At 39.5% G+C, this 25740-nt stretch overlaps 1 protein-coding gene across 4 annotated transcripts in view; it reads left to right on the forward strand.

The window, feature by feature from the left end:
- Positions 1 to 24436, forward strand: part of LOC129718303 (uncharacterized) — a 41708-nt gene extending 17272 nt beyond the window's left edge. For 2 of the 4 annotated variants that reach the window (XM_055668946.1, XM_055668949.1), the window contains 4 exons: positions 21770 to 21943; positions 22122 to 22280; positions 22336 to 22482; positions 22536 to 24436. In XM_055668946.1, the coding sequence (XP_055524921.1) occupies positions 21797 to 21943; positions 22122 to 22280; positions 22336 to 22482; positions 22536 to 22640 (558 nt within the window). In that variant the 5' untranslated portion in view covers positions 21770 to 21796 and the 3' untranslated portion in view covers positions 22641 to 24436. Of the gene's footprint in view, positions 1 to 13423; positions 13688 to 13741; positions 15922 to 21769; positions 21944 to 22121; positions 22281 to 22335; positions 22483 to 22535 lie in introns of those variants that run through there. The other 2 variants (XM_055668945.1, XM_055668947.1) reach the window with 2 other exon arrangements.
- Positions 24437 to 25740: the final 1304 nt, after the last annotated feature.

Raw genomic sequence — 25740 nt, forward strand, 5'->3', positions numbered from 1 at the left:
TTTATTTTGGATCTTTCTTTCGGTGCGATTTCTCGCAACCTCCTGCGAGCCAGCCAGAGCCAGCGGCGGACGTTGACTGATCGTCGATCAGATAGGCGATGCAGCATGGCGAAATGATGAGGCCTTGCAGAACGAGTGCTAATTAGCTCAGGGATGGCAGATCGATCGGCACCTGTGCAATCGGCTAGCAATTGTACTCGAATCTAGTTAGATTAGCGCTCAGCCTGCGGACTTCCTGACTAGTTTGATTTGAGAACCCTTACATCACCTCCTTTGCGTGTCAAACTTGCGTCATTAAGAACCCGCGTAACCCAGGCAATGCCAACGAGTCATTTGCCGTGACTCTGACTTTGCTCCGTTGGTTGATTCGAATCAATCAAACTTAATCACAGGAGGGAAATCCGAGCTGCTAACGATTGCACCGGTTGCTGTCTCACTACTTGCAGCACTATCGACAGCCGGTGATCGGCTTGGTAGAAACGTGCAGTCAACGAGCTATCAGATCGATCGATGCCGCCGCCGCCGGTGCGTACGCGATGACTCTATTTGTCCAATCGCCGCTTCATCCGAGAGCCGGGCTGGATCCCGTTATTAGTTATTTGTGTTGTCTGATGGGAACTACGAATGTAATAACAGCTATTATAGTGTGCGATCGCCGCCTGTTAGAGTAACACCCGCGCACTGTCGAGGCAATCATCAGCGAACGCATCATTAGCTGCGCTTCACGCTTCAGCCGTGCTGCTGGTTGATTCATTCTTGGCTATTTCTACAACTTCTTACAGTAGAGTTGCTGCCATCACCATTGCTGATAGTAATGGGGGGAAGTGAAATGATTGGAACAAATTAGACTACTTTACATGTACACCTGTAGTCTGAAAAAATTTTCGTCTATCATGAAGAATTATTATTTTAGTTTACTGAATTAAAAAAAATCAATTTAAATAAATTACCGCTTTTTCTGATCCCAGAATTTCTAACTTGATTCATCATGAGTTTTTACTTTTGAGACTTCACGTGCTTTATCACTTCGATCGCTGGGCTCCGCGTACACTATCCGCCATAAGTTTAGAATCGCTTCTTTGAGTATTGCAACACCCAGTTTGATTCGAAGTGGTTGACGAATTTGTGTACCTCCGATCATTGGTAACGCTGTTCTCGAACGACGTGTGCTTAGGACTATCTTCAGCGGAGTACGTAAGGATGGCGTATGGAGGAATAATATAACTACAAGCTAGCGCAGCTCTACGACGATCCCAGTATCCAGGGAATCGCTAAAGCTGGTACGATTGGTGGGACATGTTGTGAGAATGCCGGACAACAATCCTGTAAACATGGTGTTCGTCTCGAGTCCGGCCGGTATAAGACATAGAGGCGCGCAATAAGCTAAGTGGTTGTATCAAGTGGAGCAAGATTTTGAAAGAGTAGGACGCTCAAGAAACAGGAGGTAAGCTGACTTGGATCGAGTTTGTAACATTATTATGACGATCTGTATTAACCCTTTCCGACCGGGCCCATATAATTGCGTAGATAGAGGGTGACCTAAACAAAACCTTCTCTCTCGCTTTTAGAACGTCCTTATCATTGTTTTATTGCTCACAACGCTAGTATCAACATCGCAGCTGTTACGAAAAATAATAAACCGAAGTAAGAAAAACTTTTTTAAAAATAAATTGCTTCGATTCACGTTTTGTTATCCGTCATTTTTTACCTACACAATTGTTTGGGCTCGGTCGGAAAGGGTTAAGCTCGAAATCGCTGTAAACGCTTATTAGACAAAGAAAGGTACAAAATAAAAAAATGTTCTCAGATTTTTTTAAGAAAAGCCAAAGACATCTTTTGAAAGTGAAACAGATCCGACCCAGATCCGAACTTCTAAACTAGAAAAATATCACAAAGCGAGCTCAGAATTGTTTAAAAATATTTCTGAAAACGAAAAAAGATCTTAAGCTTAGGAAAGGTAAAAAATAACATGATCCTGAATTGAAATCAGAATCATCGAAAAACGCTTCTGAAGGTCAGAAACACTCGCAATAAAAACAGTCGCAATATTCAACAACAAGCTCAAAGTCGTCCGAAATGTATTTCAGATTAAGCCAATAAGAGCGTCTCGAGAGCAGCAAAACCGAGTGGATTGAGCTCAGGGAAAACGCTTCTCGAAACGAGAGAAAGTTTGATTTTAAAAGGATTCCTTATTATCAAATCGCCGAAAAACGTTTCTAAAGCTAAGAAAACTGTGATTTCAAATAGAGCTAAAAAGCCAAAATGCTAAAAAAGGCGAAAGAAGACAAACATACAAAATGAACGCAAAATGAGGTTAAAATCGGGGAAACGCTTTTTAGAGACGAACAAAACACAACAATATAAATTGATACTAGATTGAGCTCAAAACGTCGAAAAACGTGCTTTCCGTTAAAAGAGGTTAGAATAGACAAGTATTTCCACAAAAAACCGGCAACCATTTTAATCAGCTTATGCTATTGTTCCGAATTTTGACTCATTTTTAACGACTGAGTTTTGAGAACCTATGTAAATTGTTATGTTAAAGAGGCATTAATGATGACAAATATTTTTAGAGACAAACAAAACGCTAATTTTTTATGTCAATTTTTGTTTTGAAAACAACAAGATATTAGCTAAACATTGCTGGTTGTCTGTTCATGGAAAAATGAGAAACCAAAATATTAAAATTTCTTAGACACATGAAAAATCGACAGGTAAAACAAAAATTACTTTTACTTAAAAAAAGTGCAAAGCCCCGACCGCAAACTTGCTGTTCGTGGCTTTCACACAACCTTATCTGCTATTTACTAAAGGTAGTGGTACCTACCACTGACGATGCTACCACAACTAAACTGGGTCCCGCTGTGGCTACCGCTGCTGGTACCCGATAATTTTACCTTTTCAATTAAATATTAATTTGTCCTCAAAAGAACAATTTGTTGTTCAATTTAATATCGGTCACTCTTCTGATCACATAGTGCAAAGCTGTTTCACGCTGAAAATTTGACGGCCGACAGACTTGGATTGCCAGCATTCCAAAAACGGTGTGGGTTGTTGAAATACGGCAAAGTTTTTTACTACAGAAAGTTGCGTGCCAATGCATCTACCACTAATGCTGCCGCTACGGTAAAAAGCAGCTTTTTACTAGAGAAAGAAGTAGTGCCATTGCACCTACCACTGACGCTGCTATCACTACTGCTGCTGGTACCCGCTGCCACTGCTGCTGCCAAGTAAAGACTGTCCTGGTCGCTATCCAGAACTAACATGACTAATTTGGGCATGCTCTTAGATAGGTCGAATAGTGCCTTCCCGGTTTACTAGATATGTAACTCTATCGACCGTGTTAGGAAAAGCAACCTCTAAACGAACAAGCAGATCAATTGAAATCTGTGTTTTGTAAGTATTCTTTTTATTCCTTTTGGAACTTTTCATGGCGAAAAAAAGCAAGACGAGGAAGATTATAATCACGTGGTCTTTCATTAGATACATCAACTCTAAACTTACGTTCATTTCACTACAAAATCATTTTATTCAATTACTTTAACAAAGTTGCAAAGTAATGGTTTGAAAAGTATAATCAAGGATTTACGAACCGCTTTACATTTTGTCGATGACACCGCGCACCACCCTAGTGCAGCTCTACGATGATAGTAGCAGACATCCTGGAGTTAGCACGGTTGTTGTCAACGATCGAGACGAAAGAAGCACCGCCGTTCTCCGCTATTCGTCCAAGGGTTGAAGAGCTGGTCACAGCACCCGGCTGTTTCACTCGCCGAAGGTAGTGTCGTCCACCTACCGCAGCTGGCGCAGCCACTATAGCTGCTGATGCCTGTTGCAGCTACATCTGTTGCTATCCGCCTAAGTAAGGACTGCCCTGGTTGCTATCTAGAACTATCATGACTGATTTAGGTAAAAGCAGGATTTTATATAAACCAAATAGTACCTTCCCGGTTCACCTGGTATAATTCTGTCGGCGGTGACAATCAGAGGACGAGTTCCGCGTTTTAACAAGTACAGTACAGTGCAAAGCAGAGCCTTGGTGCTACATTAAGATTCGGAGCTCGACCTTTTGTTTATTATACCGTCTGCCGGGGTGAGATTAAGCCACGGTGTTGAGCCAAAACGGAAAATGTTTGTATTTTAAATCACTTGAGATTTCTAGAACCAAATACCTTAAATTCAATGCTTTATGAAACGTGACATATTTATTCACAACTCCAAATAAAATATAGATAATATCAGTGAACTGTTTCACTTAAATAATGTTTCAAAACATGCGCAAATAACGTTATCCAAAAATGTCCAAGGCAAACCAACCCGTTCAAGAAATCTCATCAACTTACTGCTCAGTTGGTACGTTAGGATGTCGTCTCCAATGTGTTGAGGAAATATTATGCATTGAATCAGTGTTGGCTCAGAAAATGAGGTTTTTCCAAACTGTACACTTTGTTCGAGGCCTTTTGGGGTGGGATTGTGCCAAGCTGTGATGAACGGTACAATGTACGGAATTCGTATTTACGACAAAATTATATCAGTATACACCAAAACACTTGCATTGTTTACATAAGGTGTGTTGTTTAGCCAAGGTATTATTTGAAATAATGACTAAAAGCTTGAGAACAGTAAGGGGCCATCCACATACCACGTGGACAGCTTTGGGGGGGGGGATGGGGGGTTGGCTAATGTCCACGGTCCATACAATTTTTTTAGAATTTATATGGGCAGTTGTCCACGGAGGGGGAGGGGGGGGGGTCAAAATCGTTAAAAATCTGTCCACGTGGTATGTGGATGGCCCCTAAGCTAACAACTGTTATATGTAAATTTACACTGACTGATATTATTTGTACACCGATTCTATATTAACTGATGACTTTTTCAGCGAGGAAGGAGGGTTGTGGGTACGTTTTCAGCGGTTTTGAGATCTCCAATGGAATTTACAGTGGTCAATGACATATCATAATTAAAATGAAAAGTCTTCTCAGGCCTTATGTCCTAACGTTTTCTCTTTCTAAGTTACCTGGAGACGCCACTATGTGTATAGAGACTGTCTATAAGCCATGTTCTCATATTTGGTTACTCCAGCTATCGATTTGCTCCAGTCATACATTTTTCTACAATTCATTTGAAACGTAGTTTCTGGTCAACCCCCTACAGCCCCTTAATAGTCCACGTTGTTTATGGTCGACCCTATATTCACTGTTTTATCATGTTATTCATGTGAATTATTCGTAGATACACTACTGTTCATTTTTCAGGTATTAAAGTCAACTTTTTGTTTTTGGCACAATCTCACCCCATAGAAGGGGTGAGATTGTGCCAAAAGACTCGAACCTACGATGACTGGCATGTTAAGCCAGCATCGTAATTTCAATAGTACAATAGTTCGCATAATCAAACAGTATTTTTCTGCATTTGGGCGAATGCGTGTATAATTTTCCAATCGATTGCTGCAAGAATAAAAGAAATTGGTTGGAAACAAACCGACTAATGAGAGGTGAGATGAATATAGGAGCGGTTTCCCTAATTATCTAAACTTGAGCACAAAATCACACTAACACTAGTTGATTCTGGTATCGGAAAAAAGCCTCAAAAAACCTGAAAATGCCTACGAGAAGAGTTTGCAAAGGCCATAAAAGAAATGTAGTCGAACGTATGCTCAGAGTTGCCGAAAAATGCTTAGAATTAGAAAATGATTCTAAATTGCAAAATCCTCGAAAAATACGAAATGTAAACCGAAACATGTCAATTTTAAAAAAATAGTGAGAAACTAAATATAACAAAGGCATCTCCATCAAGCATTGCAGTGCCATTTATCAGTGGAGAAGCAGTATGATTTTTAAATATATTTAGTTACATCAAAGATTTGGTTTTCTAGTTTTTTTTTTCTCAAAAATTCTATCTCAAAAAAAAAAAAAAAATACTACAAGGTATACAGCCCTAGGGTTGTATGAAATGGTGACGTGGGACTATACACTGTAATTAGGGGTTTTTTTGTTACAAAAAATACAGAGCCTGCAGACAGAATCAAGGTGTTTGCTCAGCGACTGTATGTATTTTTATTTTCAGCCTCCCCTGGATATCACTTTTTGAAATATACTCAACAACACTCGAAAGAATAACGTTTTTATTTGGCGTTATTATGCCTGTAGTATTTTTTTGTGCAAACAACATGTATTTGACAAGGCACAAGCGTATCGTGCTTGTTGAAGAAGAACCAAGAATTTCTCGTAATGCGTCAAAGTCAGAATTAACTCTATATCCTCAATAACCAAATCCCATAATACTTACGTTATCATAATGAATGGTTTTGTCTTATTTACTGTCCATAAATGCATAACAGTCCCATGTAAATTTTCATCACTTTCGAGATAAACTTCAGAAACTTCTTTACATTACGTGAGTTCTCGAAAGATGACAAGAAAAAGTTATATTTATTAGTAAAATGAAAAAAATATTAATTTTGGTCAGTCCCATGTTTCAAAAAAACGCAAAACAGGCTCAGAGCTGAAAATAATTTGTAGAAAATCATAGTAACTTTCATTAAAAGACTAATTGAAGTGTACTAATTGGAACAACAATAACCTCATTGCATTTAAACGTATTCTGTCATATAGTTACATCGGATGAATGCATGTTTTAAGATTTCGTTTTTTGTTTGAATCAATAGGAAGAAAAAAAAAATGCATTGGTTCACCTGCGTCTACTGCGTTTTACTCAATTGAACGTTCTTGTCAGTGTGACTCTTATGCGTTTATGGGCAGTTTAACTCTGATTAAATCAAATCTATAAAATGGATCTTACTTTCAAAATAATATGGAAGCCCATAAGAAGATATGTTAAACAAAATTATTAACAAGTTCCAGCAAAAAATCAACAATTCCATTTTTGTTTTTGCTTGACAATTTTTTTGATTTGCCTACAACTATATTCGTTGTATACTGGATTCTCTTTTTACGCGATTGATGCGTGCGCGCAAAAAAGAAACGCTTAAAAAAAAATCTCGTAATTTGGAGCAAATCGCGTAAAAAAAGATCGCGTCGTTACAAAATCTTTCGCTCTTGGTAAGTATGTGTGTGTATGTGTGTATGTATGTGTATGTTTGTGTGTGTGTGTGTTACATTTTGGCTCATAAACAATATTTCTCACGTCACATATCGCGTAATTTCGAGAAAATCGCGTAAAAAAATCGTGTAAAATAAAATCACGTAAAAAAAGTCGCGTAAAAACAGAATTTAGTGTATTACGAAGACAGCTAATATACGTTTATTATGGTAAAGCTTAGAATAATAATATATCATCTTACAACTTTGAAATGTAAAAAGAGATTCTGAATGAATCTTAGTAAATAATCCATAAATTCACAAGCATTCGTAAGCTCTTACTCTTCTATAAATTATTTAGTGAATTTATTTTAGTGAATATCGAATATCGAAGATAAAATTAAATGAAGATCCGTTGCAAAATCTTACAATCCTTGTTGAGTTATTTACGGTAATCATATTTATGAGATAAACTTTCAATCACCATCAACAGCTGCATTGCAGTTTTTCCTCGATTGCACACGAATAGAAATTTACGAACAAAAGTGTACTGAAATACGAATAGTACCGCTGCAGTACGAAAAATTGCGATGCAGTGCAGTACGAATAGAAGGGTACCGCTGAAATGTACGAGTAGAAGGGTACAGCTGCAATCATTGACGACTAGAAACCTGCGTTTCTTCACTGTACTGGTACTGTCGCTTTTACCGGCATATTTTCTTTCAAGACATCGGTTTTTATTAGGTTCTGAAAGCAGGTTTAGAGATTGTTCAAGAATGGGGATTGTTTCAAACTTTTCGGAAAACTTTTACCTTCGAGACATATTAGGACGGGGGGACAATGTCAATTTTTATTTCGACATTGATACAGAGAATATCACAGGGAACGGATGGTGTCCATTCACGTCGTCTGTGCTAGGAATGCTCGCATGTAATTGGTTCATTATTCGCGTAAATTTGTCATTGAAACTTTTTATCAACTTTACCGCTTAACAATGAAATTAGAGTGATAACTATCATATTACAAAATTGTTACACATTTTAATCTATCCAACAACATATTGGTTATTGTTATCGATCATGTGGTTATGCTGTTATTACCGTTTGAAATCTGACGGAACATTTGCCAGTTTCATTAAAAATTTTACAGAATGCATCCCAGTATAGTAAACAAAGACGTAGTCCCACGTCAAAACATATGGAAATATATAAAAATATCAGGAGTTAAATATCAGAAATAAAAACTGAAACCAAAAAAAAATATATATATATATTAGGCAAGATGTAAGTGAGAAAAGCACAACATAAATATAAAAGAAGATTCAAGATATATAGGGGAACTGCACCATTATTCATCTCATTCAACATGTAAACACAATTGAAAACAAGAAAAAACGCATATTTTCTTCTTAAACCAATCTGCTAATCCATGGAATGGATTCTTCTTAGTTCACTTTAGATGCCTCATAAAGTATAATCCTCAAAAACTCATTTAAAAGCACTAAATTTGATATTACAGTTGGGCATCTGCACTCGAAAACTCATTTAATTCAATCACCTACCTCAGAAAACAAAATCCGCGCATTGTTCTATACGGCTACAACAGGACTCGCTCAACAGCCAACCAAAGTTTTTTTCATCACTAGCGGACCACTTTTTATTTTAATCACTAAACAAAATCACTTGCTACACTAAGAATACTTTAATCTTTGAAATGGTCACTTCAAATTTTCAAAAACAAGCTTGAAATAGCAGAAATATGTGAGTTGAATTTCTACAATTCCTTAATTTCAACTGTATGTATTTTCATCAGTTTTTATTGCGTTGAAGAAAATCAAAAGTTGCCAAATCAGTTTTGTTAATACGAAAAATCATACTAAAAATGTTGAATTATTCCGACATAATTGACATAAATCGACTGCACTGCAGTGGTTACCTAGGTTATCAATTTTGCACGTAAACAACTACAGCGGATATCTAGGTAACCTACCACGACGGGCTGCGGCTACGTTCATTCATGATAATGTGATTCATTCATAATTAACAGTGTGATGAATATGGGAGCGTCGTGAGATGAATAATTGAGCAGTGATTCAAGTTTTGAGATGGACATGGAAGCGTTGTGAAAAATGGTTTGTTTACAAAATTCAGGATAAATCTAGCTGATTTTACTAAATATACAATGCTGAACGATTCCATAAGAGTACGTAAGTATATTTAGCTTATTTGTTCAATGATTTCGTGAAAATTTGGTATTTAATCCGTGCATTCTTCGTGAATATCGGCTTAATGAGATGAATAATGGAGCAGTTCCCCTAAAACGCTTTCTAAATAAAATATGATCCAAATTAAACTCCAAAAAAGTTTCGCAAAATCAATTGAAAATTATCGCTAAACGCTTATACAGGGGGGAAAAATTAAAATTGAAGATAAGATTGGTCGACGAATGCGAAAAAATGTGTTGCCCTTAAAAGATTATAACTTTTTAAACATTTTTGTGAATTTGAGTGCCGTTAGCCTATGCAGAAGTGCGTCAAAGCGTGGCAGAGTAAGTGCTCTTCGGGTTCGTCGCTTCTACGTTGGTTCATGGGAAAACTCATTTAAGTATCTGAGAAAATTATCTTCCCTTGGGGCACCAAAATTCACAGCAATGGTTCAAAAGGTGTAATATTATATTTTTCTCTTGTTGGAGCTCCAAGGCAAAACCTGCGTTTACCAGTGTAAGCCGAAGTGCATTTCATTTTGTTGAAATTCGCGTCTCGGGACCTGAGAGTAAAGAGGTAAGTGGCTTTTTTCTTTTCTGTTTTTCGCCCAATAAAACCACAAAACATTGGAAATAAGTTTACGGGAAATGCAGCAAATTTTGACCAGGATTATAATAACCATCATACTTCTACTGTCATAATTCTGTCTTGTTTTTTTTTTTTTGCTTCTCCAGACTTTATTCATAACAAAACAATGTATCAAAGAGATTTTTAAAAAAACATACAATCAAGAATACTTGGTTGAATAATCTATTTCTGCTGCAAAATAGAAAGCTGATTTTTTGTTATAAAGAAAAGTATGATTTTGCGTGTCGATACAAAATGTTAATAATACTAATATAATACTGTATAATACTGTCAAAATCAGCCAATTACGTTTGGAGCCAGGCGAGAAAAAAAAGAATTAGTAAATGATCTAAAATTGATAAAAAAATCCTGAAAAATCATATCTATAGACGAGAAAAGACCAAAATAGAGAATGATTCCAAGTTGGGCTCAGAATTACCGAGAAAACGCTGCTTGAACTAGTTGTTTCAGTTTTGATATTTATATATCTTCTTATTTTTCGTTCCACCACCAAAACCAATACTCGTAAAAAAGAATATGTATAATAGGGCATATGATATTTCTCCTGGGCAATAAGAAAATAAATAGTGGGAGGGTGGTATTCAAGACACGACCGCATGACGTTGACTACCGTATTCTTATATTCCATTGAAGCAAATAGTAGAGGGAATTGCAACGCTTCTTTTACAAAACTTCTGTAACAAAATTTCGAGGCACTAAAAGGTACCAGTTGCCGATTATTCTCGTTTACTGGTTAGTCCGTCCAGAATTCCAGCCATTTTAGTATTTTGCAGTAGCCATTTATTACTAACAGCCACCAGCATAACGGGTGAAACCGGCACGAGATGACCGGTACTATTTTGTTTTTCCTCCTTTTAGCTGCTAACACCGAGCGTCCGTATGTATCCGGTACGGTTTAATAATGAAACTGATGGGGTGAAATGTTCGAACAATACGTTTTATACCAAGGCTTCGTCAGATAATTAGAAAGAAGGCGGGGCTACATAGATGATGGAATGGTAGAGACAAATGTTTCTTGAAAGCTGCGCCGGCCGCTGTCGTAATATTAACACCAACACAAACATGCATTTTTGCAAGGTTTTTTCCGCTAGCAGCAGCATTTGGTAAAACAGAAAAATCAATTAGCCGCTTCTGTACCAAAATTTCGAGGCACCAAAAGGTGCCAGTTGCCGATTATAGTTTCCTGGTTAGTCCGTCCAGAATTCCAGCCATTTAAGTGTTTTGCAGTAGCCATTTACTACTAAAACCACCAGCATTACGGGTGAAGCCGGCACGAGATGAGCGGTATTTTTTTGTATTTCCTCTTTTCAGCTGCTATCACCTAGCGTCCGCATGTCACTGGTGCGGTTTTGGAATCAGAATGATGGGGCGCCGGCCGCTGTCGTAAAATTAACACCAACAAAAAGATGCATATTTGCAAGGTTTTTTTCCGCTAGCAGCAGTTTATGTTTATCGGAAACAGAAAGTGACAACAACAATAACAACAAAGCCAGATCGATTGTATCCGTTAGTGTCGACTGTGCTTGGGAAGAGAGGTAGTGATTGGCTGCGCGGTATGATTTAGACAATCGATATTAATTACCAATTTTTCAATAGTGTATCTCAAACAATAGTTTGTTTTTGTTACATAAATTTAACCGTAAAAGAATTTCTGATCGATTGATGCCAAAACCTCGAAAATCTGATTATAGATGACTGCAAAATAAGCGCTCAAAACCTGACCACTTTTCTTTGGTTTTCCCTGGTTGAATTACTAGATTTTCAAATTCAGGGGCCTAACTTCGATATAGACGTTAGTCAACGTCAAAATTTCACCGCACGTTATTACCATGAAATATCTGTATAGATAATTAAGCTAGAATGTTGTCAAACGTAGAATTCCTTATAGCAGTTTTTTTCCTCGCTACCAATTACAAAATATGAGTTTAAGGAATGAGACTCCAATGTTTGCAGTCTTGGGTAATCTCAATTTTTTAGCGTATATTCTACGAGCTTTCTCATGTGAGATAAATAGTACAAAACTAGATTCTTAGTCGTTACCGTATCTATTGCCATATTTTTGTTTTTGACAAGAGGAAATGGGTACTTCCATAGAAAAATCAAAAGCGCAGCAAACGATCTTTGGTACTTGGTAAAAAACTAAAACTTTTTGTGTAATATAGTAACCCATATCATTGTAGATTATATACAATATCTATGAGCACATTTATTTACCTCCGAAATGTGCCAAACACCTCGATGAAAGTCATATTCTCCACCTTAATATGATTAATGATCCACTAATCTCATCTGAAAGAAAAATCAGTCCACCCATGATTTATTTACGGATTGTTCCACTCATGGATACATCACCCCAGTACTGAAAACTATTTTTGGCGCAACCTGCCGCGGCGGTTCGTCGCCTGTGCCAGTGATCTTCGTGACAGTTGTTTTCCTTGAATGTTTTGCATCACGATCGCCCCAATGATTGTGCCTGACGTTCGTCCTAGCCTCGGCACGGTTGCTAGCCGCATAAATCTTGCTGCTTCTCTCCGCTACCCACTTAGCTTATTAATCATTTTGTAATTCCACTCGAATACCGATCAACGAACGGCGTGTAATCCTTCAGGCAGCAGCCTTCATGTTGCAGTTCCCGCTTGCTACATACATGTGCGCAGTTACACTCACACTCAAAACAATCTTACAGTGAGTTCTTGAGCCCACCCGAACGACCGTTGGTGAACGTTTCGAAAGCTGCAGCTGCGGTTGTCCTTCAAAAATCAAACCCGAAAACGCCAAATGACCACCCCTCTTTGTACGAGTACGATATGCATACAATTCTTGTACAAACTCGCGTAAACATTGCACCGTTATTTGCATAGCCAATGTTGTTTGAATTTCGACGTCGTCGTTCTGCTGTGGGCTCCTCTTCCGTATTAGAGCCTTCCACAACCCCCTCACTGTTATGTTCCAATCGACCGAGACGGCCGAAGTGCCAACAGCATTTCCCAACCACCGCAAACCACTTTACCGCACAAACGGTTTGAATGGTGGGTTCTGAAATCACAACACTAGGTATATGGTACCATCATAATACGGGCGAGAAAAAGCGTGTGCCCATAAAGTGACTGAGTTCTGCCTCTTCGTGATCGGTGTACGATGAGCACCGGAGAGCGTGCTTGTATTGTCATGGCACCGAGGGGTAGTTCCATCAGTTAACAATTTATTGTAATATATTTTCATAACTGAATTTTTTTATTTGCGAAAATTTCAACCAAATCAGACAGAAATTATTCCAAAATGATTTAAGAAAAGAGTTGGACCCCTCGAAGCAACAATCGTTTTTTTCCGCCGCCACCCTCTCTAGCGGTTAACAACTTCAGAGAGTGCAGCACGCCAACCCGGCATACGAGCATTGTCGTCGATCATGAGGTGCATAATGAGTGTATCGATCGCGCCAATTGACTGTTTTTTCGTTGTTATTGCTGTTGTTCACTTCCACCACCGGACTGTTCTAGCTTCCAACTCGCCCTGCTGTACGTGCCTTCAGCTCAGTAACTCGCGGATCATTGCGGAGGAAGCAACGGAAAACGAAACGAACGGCTGACTTCTGAAACGCCACTCGGCTTAGCACGTGCTCGGTCGGCCGAAAAGGTGCGCGCCCCGCCTTAGCCTCTGTTGAATCGCGCACATTTATCCTGCGCGCGCGTTAAGCTCAGTACCAATTCGGACCGTTGACCGATCTGTAGCGAACGAGCGCTCGCGCTTCAGCACCTTGGGGCAGCCTCCCTTCGAAACACATTCCTGCACACAACAGGTTAGCGAAAGACGAAAAAATGGAACCCGATGCTAAAGGTTACCGGGTTTCGATTCCGGTGGTTGACAGTTGATGATGTGATGGTTATGACCCGAAACAAGTTCAAACAGTCGGAGGGCAGGGTCAATCCGAGATCGTGTTGGTTTTTGGTGTGAAATGTAAACCGAAATTAAAGGTTAATGGCGACACGGCTTTTAAGTGGCTTGTGTTGGGAGCACCGAAACAAAACCAGAAAGGAAAACAAAACCGAGAGGTTTTAGGTTTGTCAGTTAAGTGAAGTGCGTCCGGAAATGAGATTGAATTTACTAGTGTTGACAGATTGGGGGGATGAATAGGAAGTGATTCAGGAAATTGCCACTGGCACTGATCCGCTGGTCAACGGAATTCTGACTCAAGGACAGTCGGTTGGGTGGATTAAAAGCAAACTAAGTTTGGATATAAAGTAGCAGCTCTAGTGACTAGTTTTTTTTATCTAACGTGTGGATTAAATCAAGTTTGTCACCCGTTCGAAAAAGTCAACCAGTTAACAATTCAACGACTTTTCGTAGCAGCGTGTGTTTGACAGCCTTGTTAGAACTCTGATCATAATGATGTTTTTTGTTTTTAAGAAATTTACGATAAGTGCTATGAGAACGCTACTTTGACCTGTTTATGTTCACTTCCTTTTTTTTAAGTTAACAGTAGTAGCGAAAAGTGGTGAAAAGATATAGAAAAGTGGTCAAACTCAGATATTTCTCGACGGATTCACGAGTCTTTGGCATTTTTCGGTCAGAAATTCTCCTACGATAGGGTTCTTCGAAGCAGGAACCATCGTTGGAAATCGTAATACTCTAGTGATAAACGGATGTGCCTCTGATAAGAGCTTGAGAATTTAACTATCTTACTATCTTACTAGCTTAACCATCGACTTAATGCATTGACAAACAATATTTTTATTTTGAATTTTTCCAGATTAAGTGAGGTGAGGGGACAGGTCTCTGAACAAATGTTGGAAAAAAAACTAAAAGTCTTTTTGAAATGACTTAATACATACACGATACAGGATACAGGATACAGGTCGGACTGTAGTTAGCTACGAAAAATAAATATATTTACTAATTGCATATTTATTCGAGTATTATACCTGTATTATACAAAAAAAAAACGAATTTTTATTTGATTTATAATCAGGGTGGCCACTCTACCGGGAAAAGCTTAAAAAAGCAGGGAATTTCAAATCATCGGAAAAAAGACAGGGAAACCGGGAAATCAGGCTTGACGCCGGGAAATCATGATCCTGCATGTCTACTGTTTCATTTGTTCAACTTTTACTGAGGAAATATCAACGTGAAAACCTGTAATTTTTTTTGCATGATGACCTAATTGGCATGATACTGCCGGTTATGGAAAAGCTGGTTGTTGGTTAGCTCAGCTTAGCTTAGCTTGACTGACTGCACATATCAATGGTTGCACTCCGTGATTGATCCGAATCAGTAAAATTGTACAGTGAATCAACTGAATGGGGTTGGCAGTGACCGATCATTCGCATTGTACAAGTTTTAGTGACTAATAATTTAAAGGATCAATAATGACGGCCGGCCACGTCCTTGCAATCAGGTAGGAAGAGGGTAGGGATGTTAGTGTGACCCTTGCTATTTGGAGACCGTGTTTACCTCTGCATCTCCACAAAGGTCACAGGAAGGAGGTTTTTGTTAGTAGGGGAGGTCTCGTTGGATCAGAATTCACTTTGATAAGTGATGCGATCATACATATAACTCCTATCCGTCTCTTTTTAGCTATTTTCGGTTTATTCTATAGTCAGCCGGCTGATTAGAGGAACACAACTAACTTATTTATATCTGGTACCGGTTTAGACCAAGAGACATTACCAATGCCTTTGGGGCCGCACACAGGTGTGCATGGTTTATTTCAATGGAGCACAAAATTGACCTATTTTACAATATAATGTTATTGGAGCCACGCATATACGACTACATGGTGTGAATCTGATTTGAACCAATACACCATAAGAAGGCCATTCCGAGTATCAGAAACGCAGAAACGCACTTCGATAAACGCGGCTCTTTAGAAGGTATACTTTGCGTAGCCATTAGATTATTCAAGATATTCATAAACCGAACGAAACTTACTCCGATGACGCTTATATCAAAGCAATTGGTGAACAATCTCCGGCTAAACGGACAACCCGAGACCGAGTTTATTTCTGAATCTCTACTACTGCGGCTGAAAGAAAGGTTTGTGTTATTATGTCTTCACGATATTTGACGGAAATTCTCATGACGAAAATATCTTTCTTGTCAAACACCGCGATCCTATGTGAATGATGCGCGCAAAAATCATATACAACCCGAAGCATCTAAGTATTTGTATGAGTGACCAATAATCCAGAATAGCTTCAAGAGAGCAAGCGCACTTTGGCAGAGGCGGTCCTTTATAAGATTTACATCGCGTAGTTATTAAATTAATCTCGATATTTATCGACCAGACAAAATCTATTCCGGTTTGCAACGTGATTAAATAAAACCGACGAACGGGCCTTCTCCGACTAAACGGTCAACGTGAGATAAATATCTTAAGGCACATCGGGAAGTCACTACACTCTGAAAACCCTTAGATGTGCATAACTAACCCGAACCGAAGACGCGTTTACACCGGAGCGTTATGCACGGCAGCACTATTCCCTTCTACCGACGCAGACGCGCAGGGACACGGTGTTTCGCATCGGTTCTCTCTTATAATAAATAAACTAAGATACCTACTGAGTATGAAAACTGGCAAAGTTTCATGCCTTCAAAGCCTAAAATCTAGGGAAAAATGCAAATATGCATGTCAAACAAAACAAAGTGCTAAGTTTATTAACAAAATGCCAAAACAATCGCAATAAAAATTTAGTTGTCATGGACTATCGTCAGCCCGATAAAAAGGGTTACAGTATAATTAAATAAAAACTGTTTATTTGTATTACAATTGTCCAAAAGCTAGAAAAGTCATAAAATAAAAGCATAGAATCAAGTGAAATGTCTGTAACCGACCAGTTAGGGCATGGTAGGCGATAGGATCAAATACTTGTCGAGCGCGATATCAAATTTTCAAACTATTTTTAAACTATATTGTAAAACTGCCTATTTTGTCTTGTAAGAGTGTCATGCATTCATAGCTCATTTTTCAAAAGCATGTGATCATAAATAAAACGAAATTCGCCAGAACTTTCCATAACATCATAACAACTGACCCTCAACAATGGCTCACCCAGTTACCGAGAATAAATTACTGCACTTTTCAAGATGAACCACACTTTTTCCAAGCTCACTATTCGAAAGAAATTTTGTAACCACCTTTCTCTGCTTGTTTTGCCAGCACGCAATGCTGGATGCTTGAGCCACTATAACACCCACAATACTCATAAGCACACCATCGACTGCTTTGCATAAAATCTTTTATATTTTAAAAATTCATCATTTATCTTTTATTTTTTCAAAAACTCTTCCTGGGAGTCGAATAATTATTCAAAAGCTAGAATAGTTATAAATAGGTATTAATCATCCGCTGAGTTCAACATCAATTTCGGCATTATATTGCACACAGATTCATCCCCGCGAATTTACATCCACCGCGTACATCCTACCACGGAGTCGACGGCCTCTTCCTGGTTCTCTACTGAAGATAGTTTTGGCGGCTCTCTCGTCAGGCATTCTTGCTACATGTCGAGCCCACTGAAGCCTGCCCCGCTGTATTACCTTCACTATATCAGCATGTTTGTATACCTGGTACAACTTGTGGTTCATGCGTCTGCGCCACTCCAAACACTCGTCGATCAGCTTCCTTCAGCGTCCATGCTTCATGTCCGTAAAGGACCACCGGGAGTATCAGCGTCCTATACAGCGCTAGTTTTGTGCGAGTTTGCAAACTACGGGACCTTAGCTGGTTACGTAGTCCGTAGAAGGCCCTGTTTGCAGCTCTCATCGTTGTCACATGTCACAAGCGTACCAAGATAAATGAATTCGTCAACCACTTCAAATCATTCCCCATCAATCTCCACCTCAGCACCAACACCACGGGGACTCCCACGCTCTCTGCCAACTACCATGTACTTCGTTTTGGCAGAGTTAATGACAAGTCCCAATCTCGCTGCTTCCCTCTTAAAATGTACGAAGGCCTTCTCCACGGCCTTACGGTTGATACCGATGATATCTATGTCGTCCGTAAAACCAAGAAGCATGTGAGATTTCGTGATGATCGTACCGTTTCTTTCCACGTTTACTTTTCGTTCAGCACCTTCAAGAGCGATGTTAAACAGTAAGTTAGAGAGCGCATCCCCCTGCTTCAGTCCATCCAATGTTACGAACGCGGCTGATGTCTCGCCAGCTATCCGCACGCACGATTTCGATCCCTCCAGCGTCATACGACTCAGCTCAATCAGTTTCGTAGGAAAACCGTGTTCCAGCATGACCTGCCACAGCTCGTTTCTTTTCTCTGAGTCGTACGCCGCCTTGCAATCCACAAACAGATGGTGAGTTGGTAAGTTGTACTCCCGGAAGTTAGCGAGGATCTGTCACAGGGTGAAGATTTGATCCGCCCAGATCCTTATTATTGTCTGGTGGATCACATAGTTCAGCCGCTCGCTTCCCGCTTTAAGAAGTTCGGCCGGGATACCGTCCTTCCCAGCGGCCTTACCGTTTTTTCGTTTTTCTCTCATAATCGTCATCCTGTTCCTGCTCTGCTCATCTGGCTCCTCATCGTTCAATAGCGCCTGAAAATGCTCCTTCCACCTGGCTGCAACCGCCGGTTTATCAGTAAGCAGATTGCCGTCCTTGTCATTACACATGACCGACACCGAATAATTCCTGCTTCTGACTCTATTGACAGTTCTATAGAATCTCCGCATACCTGATGGGTACCCTGATGGGTGCTTGCCTCACGCTTAAAATAGTGTTTCAGCTCAACAAAGATGAAATGAGATTAGTTTAGTGAATGAGTTTCAACTAATTTGAGTTAACTTAAAAATAACTTGATGCACAGAATCAATAATCCAGATAAATAACACTCCGTACAAAAGGCTTTTCCCAACCTAAGTAGGTTCCACGAGGCATCATATAATTTGTAAGCATCAAATTGATAGGTCTAAATGAAGATATTTTGCTACATCATTTTTCTGGTAAATTCTTCGATTTGTTTTGCTGCCCGTTTTGCGAAAACAAATCATTCGAGCGTATTACTTATTCTGCTCACTAACATTAATGGAGACACATAGGCTATGTAAATGTAAACATCAAGTTGTGTGTGTGATATTTAGAGTTATTTTTTGATATAATACTCGAACCAGCCACTTCCACTTCTCACTTAAATAATTCCCAAAATATTGCTAAATAACAGCGAAAATAATTTTGGCCAGGTTTTCACTCGAGTTACTCCTCTGTGCGACGAAATAATGGTCAGAGTCCCCGAAAAGACCTAACATCAGTAACATCCGAAAAGTGCCGACCTTCAATCAGTACGTGATCGATCTGGGAGCAGGCTTATCCATTTGGATGCCTCCAGGTGTGTTTCCGAATATTCAAACGTGGAAAATAGGAGCTACATATGGCCATTCCTCTGGCTGCGGCAAAGTTTATCAGCCTCAGGCCATTTTCATTGGTTGACGCGTGGAGGCTATGCCTTCCAATGACCGGACGGAAGAATTCCTTCTTCCCAACCTGTGCGTTTGTGTCTCTGATGACGACTTTTACGTCGTGTTTTGGGCACTCGTCATAGATTCGCTCAAACTTGTCATAGAACTCATCTTTGACTTCATCGGATTTGTCGTTTGTCGGTGCGTAGGTGTTGATTAAATTGTAGTTGAAAAATTTGCCCTAGGTGTGGTACTTGAAAGAAGTGTGTGCAATAGGGTCTACTGCACGGAATTCCCTTTCTCCGGAATTTGGCCACCGAACCTCCTGAATCGCTGCGATTTCGACTTCCTGCCGCTGTAGTTCTCGAGCAAGCAAGCTAGCCCGCGCCAGTTCATTGAGAGATCGGACGTTCCAAGAACCCAATTTCCAATCCTTTACCTCAATCTTTTTCCGTGTTCGTAGCCTAGGTCTTTGCCGATTAATCTGTTCCGTATTTCTAATTTCGTTGTTCGTGGTTGAAGGAAGGTTTCGGTATGCTACCTTACCAGGGCCCTGCAGGGTCGCGATACCTACATCCTGCTGATGGGGCTGCCATCTTAGATGTAGCTGGCGGGATACAGCATTCCATAATTTAGCCACCTGCTCCGGGTCAGACACTGTTGTACGCCACCCCTAATCTGGGGATACAGCCGCGTACGACCCCCTTCCCAGTCAGCATACGACCATAGTTTCCACCGGGGGTTGGTTACCCGATCACCGCTAAGGTTACTCGTATTCCAGTCGGCACCACGTGGAGGTTGGGATAAGAGTTGCTGGACAGCGGTGAATGGCCACATTAGGGTCTCAAGTTACACGTGGCCAGCCATTTGCCAACCTAACAACACAAGTACACTATTTGAGTTTTTCGGACAACTATTCTTTTATCAGTCAAAACGTGACGTGGATGGCTACATAATAATATTAGTAATATGAGTTTTATGCTTCCAAACCTTTTATAAAACAATTCACTTACATTTATGTCATTAAATTAAAACAGATAAATCACTGACTTGTGAAAGTCCAAATCATTGCATAATGTAGCAAAAGATCTTGCGAGGCTGTAGAACGAATAACAATATAGCCAGTCTTGCTCTAAGAGAGCCCTAAAAATAGACAGAACAACAAGTAGATGAAAAAAATATTTTACTAAATTTCTGTTACAAAACAACTAAAGAAGAGTAGATACTTTAAGATTAATGGTGATGGATGGTCATTGTCGAAAATCAAGAAAAAAATTCAATCTTCTTTAACAAGTTGAATTTAAAATATTCAGGATTGCCCAGAAAAACAAAGCCAACTTTCGTGAACATCGGGAAGTAAGAAAGCCAGGCGAAGCCAAGCAGCAAAGATAACTAATTAAAGATACCTAACTTTCATATTCTTCATACATTTTGAATACGACCGATTTGCAACGGTTAGTGCTGCCATCTGTTGACTTAAATTCTCATAAAATTGTCACTATGAGCAAAACCGATTTATCGTGCATAGTCCGTCATCGACCGTTGAGCTGTTCAAGATTGTATATGAAAAAGGTGTAGAAGTTTGGTCAGCTAGACGCTCAAGATAACATGCAGATTGATGATATTGTAAATTTTGGCCCTTAATGCTATTGCCATGTTTTTTGCACTTCAAAGTACGAAAGAAAAAAGTGAAATTGACTGCCAGAGTGAGAGTTTATATTGAGGGGTTTTTTTTTTCAGGCCTATTCTACCAAAACTTAAATTTTGACATGTCGCGAGCCAGGTTTCAGAACCATTGTGCATATGGTCAGGTTCACCGGGGCACCCGATTTTTGCTTTATTATCCTCGGCAAGAGTGGAAAACTTGGCTGTAGAGCGTGCACATAGCGGTTATCAGGAAGTTCTGATAATACGCTTAATTTTATATGATGCGCCGATAATTCTTGATTCTTCTGGAAAGTTCATGGTTGAGAACTAAACATTCGTACACATTATTATCATTTTTCGGAAAGCAGCACCGTACAATCGTCCACATGGATGCTAAAAAATGGTTTCACCTTTCAGCAGTCATATCTTGGCCTTGTCGTTAGAGGATTTTGACGTTAAGTATACATCATATTAACAGTGTATAAATTAGTTCGACTTTTGCTCACGCGCAGCGACAATCATGTCCGATGAATTCTGCAAGAGTCAGGTATCTTGTTCTAGTCATCTTTGCAAGCAGGTAGAAAAAAAAATTCTCCTTGACTAAATTTGGTGATAACCTAAAAATACTCCACAGAGACAAATTCCCATGTCTGCATCGAAATTTATAATATTTCATGTGTATTTCTGACGTAGGCTTATTTTACAATAGAATGCATACAATCTGGAACGAATTATGTACCTAAAAATTGAAAAAAGAAACCCTTCAATAACTTTACATATTTAATAGCTAACAGCTGATAATTTATAACATGATTTTGTTTTGACAGCCATAGTCCCACAACCCTTCCCGCAAGATGTCACTCCTCGCCCCATGTCCGTGGAAATTTGCACTGGTGGTATTCCTGCTTGCCGCCAGCTGTACGCAAGCCAATGATGAGGATCAAGATCTGCTAGCTTCCGCCTCCTCCTCCTCCTATAAGTCAGTTTCTTCTCTCAAAACGGTAGGTATCAAATCATACCCAGGTGATCTGAAATCGTGCTCCATTCCGTAGTTAGTTTCATTCAAATCATTTTTTAGCTAGAAATATTAACAGAAACCAAATCGTGTGCCGTGTTGTGTTCCATTAACATTCCTTCGTTTTTTGGTGGGTTTTTTGCACCGTTTTTCCTCCGATTTAGATCACCCGACACAAACGTGCGCTTGGCTTCTTTCAGAAGATTGGCAAGATGGGGAAAATCATCTACCAGCAGTACAACGACACCACCTGGACGTTGAAGAACATCTACGACATCCTGAGCAACGAGTTTACCGACACTTACACCACAACCACACCGGATGTAATTTGATTTCTATAATTCAATCAGAAACAATTCAAACCTGCTTTTTTCACAGCCCCGGTTACCAACAACGACCCCAGATCCCTCGACAAGCACCACCGCCAAGTATCGAATCACCCGAGCGGAATTGGGCCGCATTTTGAACCGGAACTACCGAGGTCTGCAGAAACTGTTCCGATTAGAGTGGAATGACGCCTGGAACGTGAGTCAACTACTTGTACATTTGACCATTCACTTTTAACACTCTTTTTGTAGCAAACCAAATATAACGTGGCAATTTACAAGAAGGAACTGGAGAATTCCGTGTACGGTCCTGGGAATATTACCATCGCAGGGAACAGTACGGCGCTGAAACCTTAAGCAATATGCCGGTGAACGAAAAAAACGAAAAAAACGAGAGAACTGATGAAGGGATTTTTTTCTGTGATAACAGCCAGTGTTGTACTGCTTTTTTGTTTTGTTTAGTTTGCAATGGGAAATTGTTTATCCTACTAGGTGCAGGAGGAAAATAAGAAACCAATTTGCTCAGTTCTTCCATTTAGGTTAGGTGCGATATCGATATCGACAAAATTAACGGGAACACGAATCTGTTAGCTTTCTCGATACGTTCGTCGATTTTCTAGTACATTAGATTTTAGATAGAGAGTAAGAGTATGTACGTGTAGTGCCAATAAAAATTGTTTAGTGCGTACCTGAAATTCAGTGGTTCAAAGATGAGCAACAGTCAACCTTGGAATTTATTGGTGACCGTCGGCATTTTTCTGCCTGACATTGACCGAATGGATAACGATCGCACCAGCGGCATCATCAAACTTATCGAATTCACGCGAGTCGTTTGTTTGCTTTCTTTTTCGTTTTTCTACGACAGAAGCACCAAAGTTAACACCTAGCTTGTGAATTATTTTCAACTGAGCGTGAACTGACTGATGCATCGACCGTGAAAAGTGGCGTCCGGCTGGTTAGTTGGGCAATTGACGCTGAAGGTTAATCTTAAAGTTGGTTAATCCCGCTTAAACTGCTTGATGCGACACGGATGGTAGCATTTTCGACCTTCAAAATGTGTCTGTGTGTATGGTAAGCAAAATTGCAGCACGATCAACATTTGGAACATTGCGATTACAATTCGTTTAAGAAATTTCCGACCTCCAATTACAACAGAAGAGGATGCAATCTGCCCAAATAAGACAGAAGATTGAACACGAAAAAGTGATTTTGGGCTTAGACGCTGTCTTTAGAAAAACCAATAGTTGCTCTATGCTATGCATAAGCAGAACAGCAGATTTGAGTTTCTTCTGGAATATAAAATATGATGCTCTCTTCCACAGATATCGACGTGCAAAATGACGAATATAAAACAATGATCAGCAGGTCAATAGAGAAAAATACGAAATTATGTCATTGGAATCGTCCGTTGAATGTGAATGTTCACCGTTGAAAAAAAACCAAAAGGACACAGAAATAAAATCATGAAGGACGATAATTCCTTCAATTCGACGTACCGTTGGAACCTCTTATTCGACCTTGTTTTTGGAACTCCTTTAAGCAAGTGTCATTATAAATTTATCTTCTATGCATGCGGAACGCGCACTGCCAAAACTACTCATACAGCATCAATCATATAGCGAATTTCTTTATTCCACTGTGCGCGGGCAAAACTGCCGAGGTATAATAAAACGTCATCGCCATTTAAGACGCAAGTAAGAAAGAGATGCCAGATAATTGTTTACGAACTTAGCACGTGCAGTAGTGGGTTGAAGCTGACAAATTTTACAGTGCGCTTCGGGCAGCACGGCAGGTCAAAACTGGGTCAAAATCGAGCGAATGAAGAAGGGTTTTGACAGCAGTTAGTGCGCTTCCAGGTCAAAACGAGGTGAGCTGGTGGAATAAAGAAATTCGCTAATAGTAACCCATGAGTCAGCAGATAAATATTAACCACGTTATCAGTCGAACTCTAACCGTGATGGTGAAAACAGTGAAGCTACTCCGTTCAGAAGTGTGTCTGTTCGTTTGGCCGGGAGGTCGGTGCAACCAGCCGAACAGTGAAAATGTACCAGGCGAACATGGACATATATGTAAGAAAGCAGCAGTCCCATCCATTGATCTCGGAGCTGCAGGCAATTTTATTTTATTTTATTTTATTTAAATTTCATCTCACATCGTGGTCTTAATGATATGGTTTTAAAACTAGTCTAAAGTTAAAAATACAGTTCGCAATAGGGTTTTCAATCTTCCCGAGAATAGATTTCCCGGGAAACGGGAATGAAAAATCTCATTTCCCGGGAATTCCCGGGAACCGGGAAAGGAAAAAATCCTTAGCAAAATGAGATTTCAAATAAAGTTTATTAATGAAAAGTTTCAAACAATCGTTTACAATTCAATTATCAATTGAAGAACAAAATTTATTCAGGTTCACTCCAGAAATTCATGAACAATCGTCTATCAATCGCCTCAGTTCCGCCGTTAGGCCCAAATAATGTAGTTCCCTTCTGTAAAACTTTGCTTAAGATCGCTGAATCACCGCTGGTGTCTGATTTCTAAAATCCTTGTAAATCACCGATTCCAGCCCTTGCTATATTTCATTAGAAACTGAAGAGTCCAATACTTTTAGTTTGTTGAAGATAAAGCTGAGTGTTTGGCAGTGTTTGATTTACGGGTTTCATTTTTTTTTATCAATTTACAGGTTTCAAAATTTTTTGTCAATAAACAAAGAAAAAATCAAGCAACTATCCGCTTAGTAGTAAACTCACTAGCAAAAAAAGACATGAGACGAAGAAAATATTTCTTAATTTATCGTTTACTGTATAAGACAGCATATATTTTTGACAAATAAATTAAGCAAATAATTTGATATTACACGGCAAGCAAATATTGATCGTCGTTTCAAGCAAATATTTGCTGCTCTATAATGCACACTATGAAGCTGCTCTACACTTCTACGACGTAAGTTTCGTGTTTTGATACGATATTTAGTTTTATTGCAATATTGTATGGAAAATTTTCCGAGGAGCTCGGGAATCCCGGGATCCCGGGAATCAATATTCCGATTTTCCCGGGCAATTCCCGGGAAATCGTTCCCGGAATTGCAAACCCTAGTTCGCAAGCGTTGTCTAAAACTGACACAAGAAACATTAAAGTCAAAAACGTGATAGGCTTCTTGAAAACGTCTGCGTATTGTGTTGATTGGTTCGTTATCACCGTATACGGTGTTCCTTGGTTTTGGCAGAATAAGTTGCCGTCGACGCAGTATACGTTCGGGAGCATAGATTCTCATGCGCTCCAGCAAGCTGGCACTATCGATTTCTCCGCGCAGTATTTTAGCGCCAAACACAGCTTGGTTTATATTTCGACGGGACTCCAGCGGCACAGCGATGTTCATAGGGGGCAGGTCGTTGGGATTGCGCCATGGAAGTCTTCTTAGCGCACGACGGAAAATTAATGCTGAACAGATTCGATTCTAGAT

The sequence above is a fragment of the Wyeomyia smithii genome, chromosome 1 (genome assembly GCF_029784165.1).
Source record: "Wyeomyia smithii strain HCP4-BCI-WySm-NY-G18 chromosome 1, ASM2978416v1, whole genome shotgun sequence".
NCBI lineage: Eukaryota > Metazoa > Arthropoda > Insecta > Diptera > Culicidae > Wyeomyia > Wyeomyia smithii.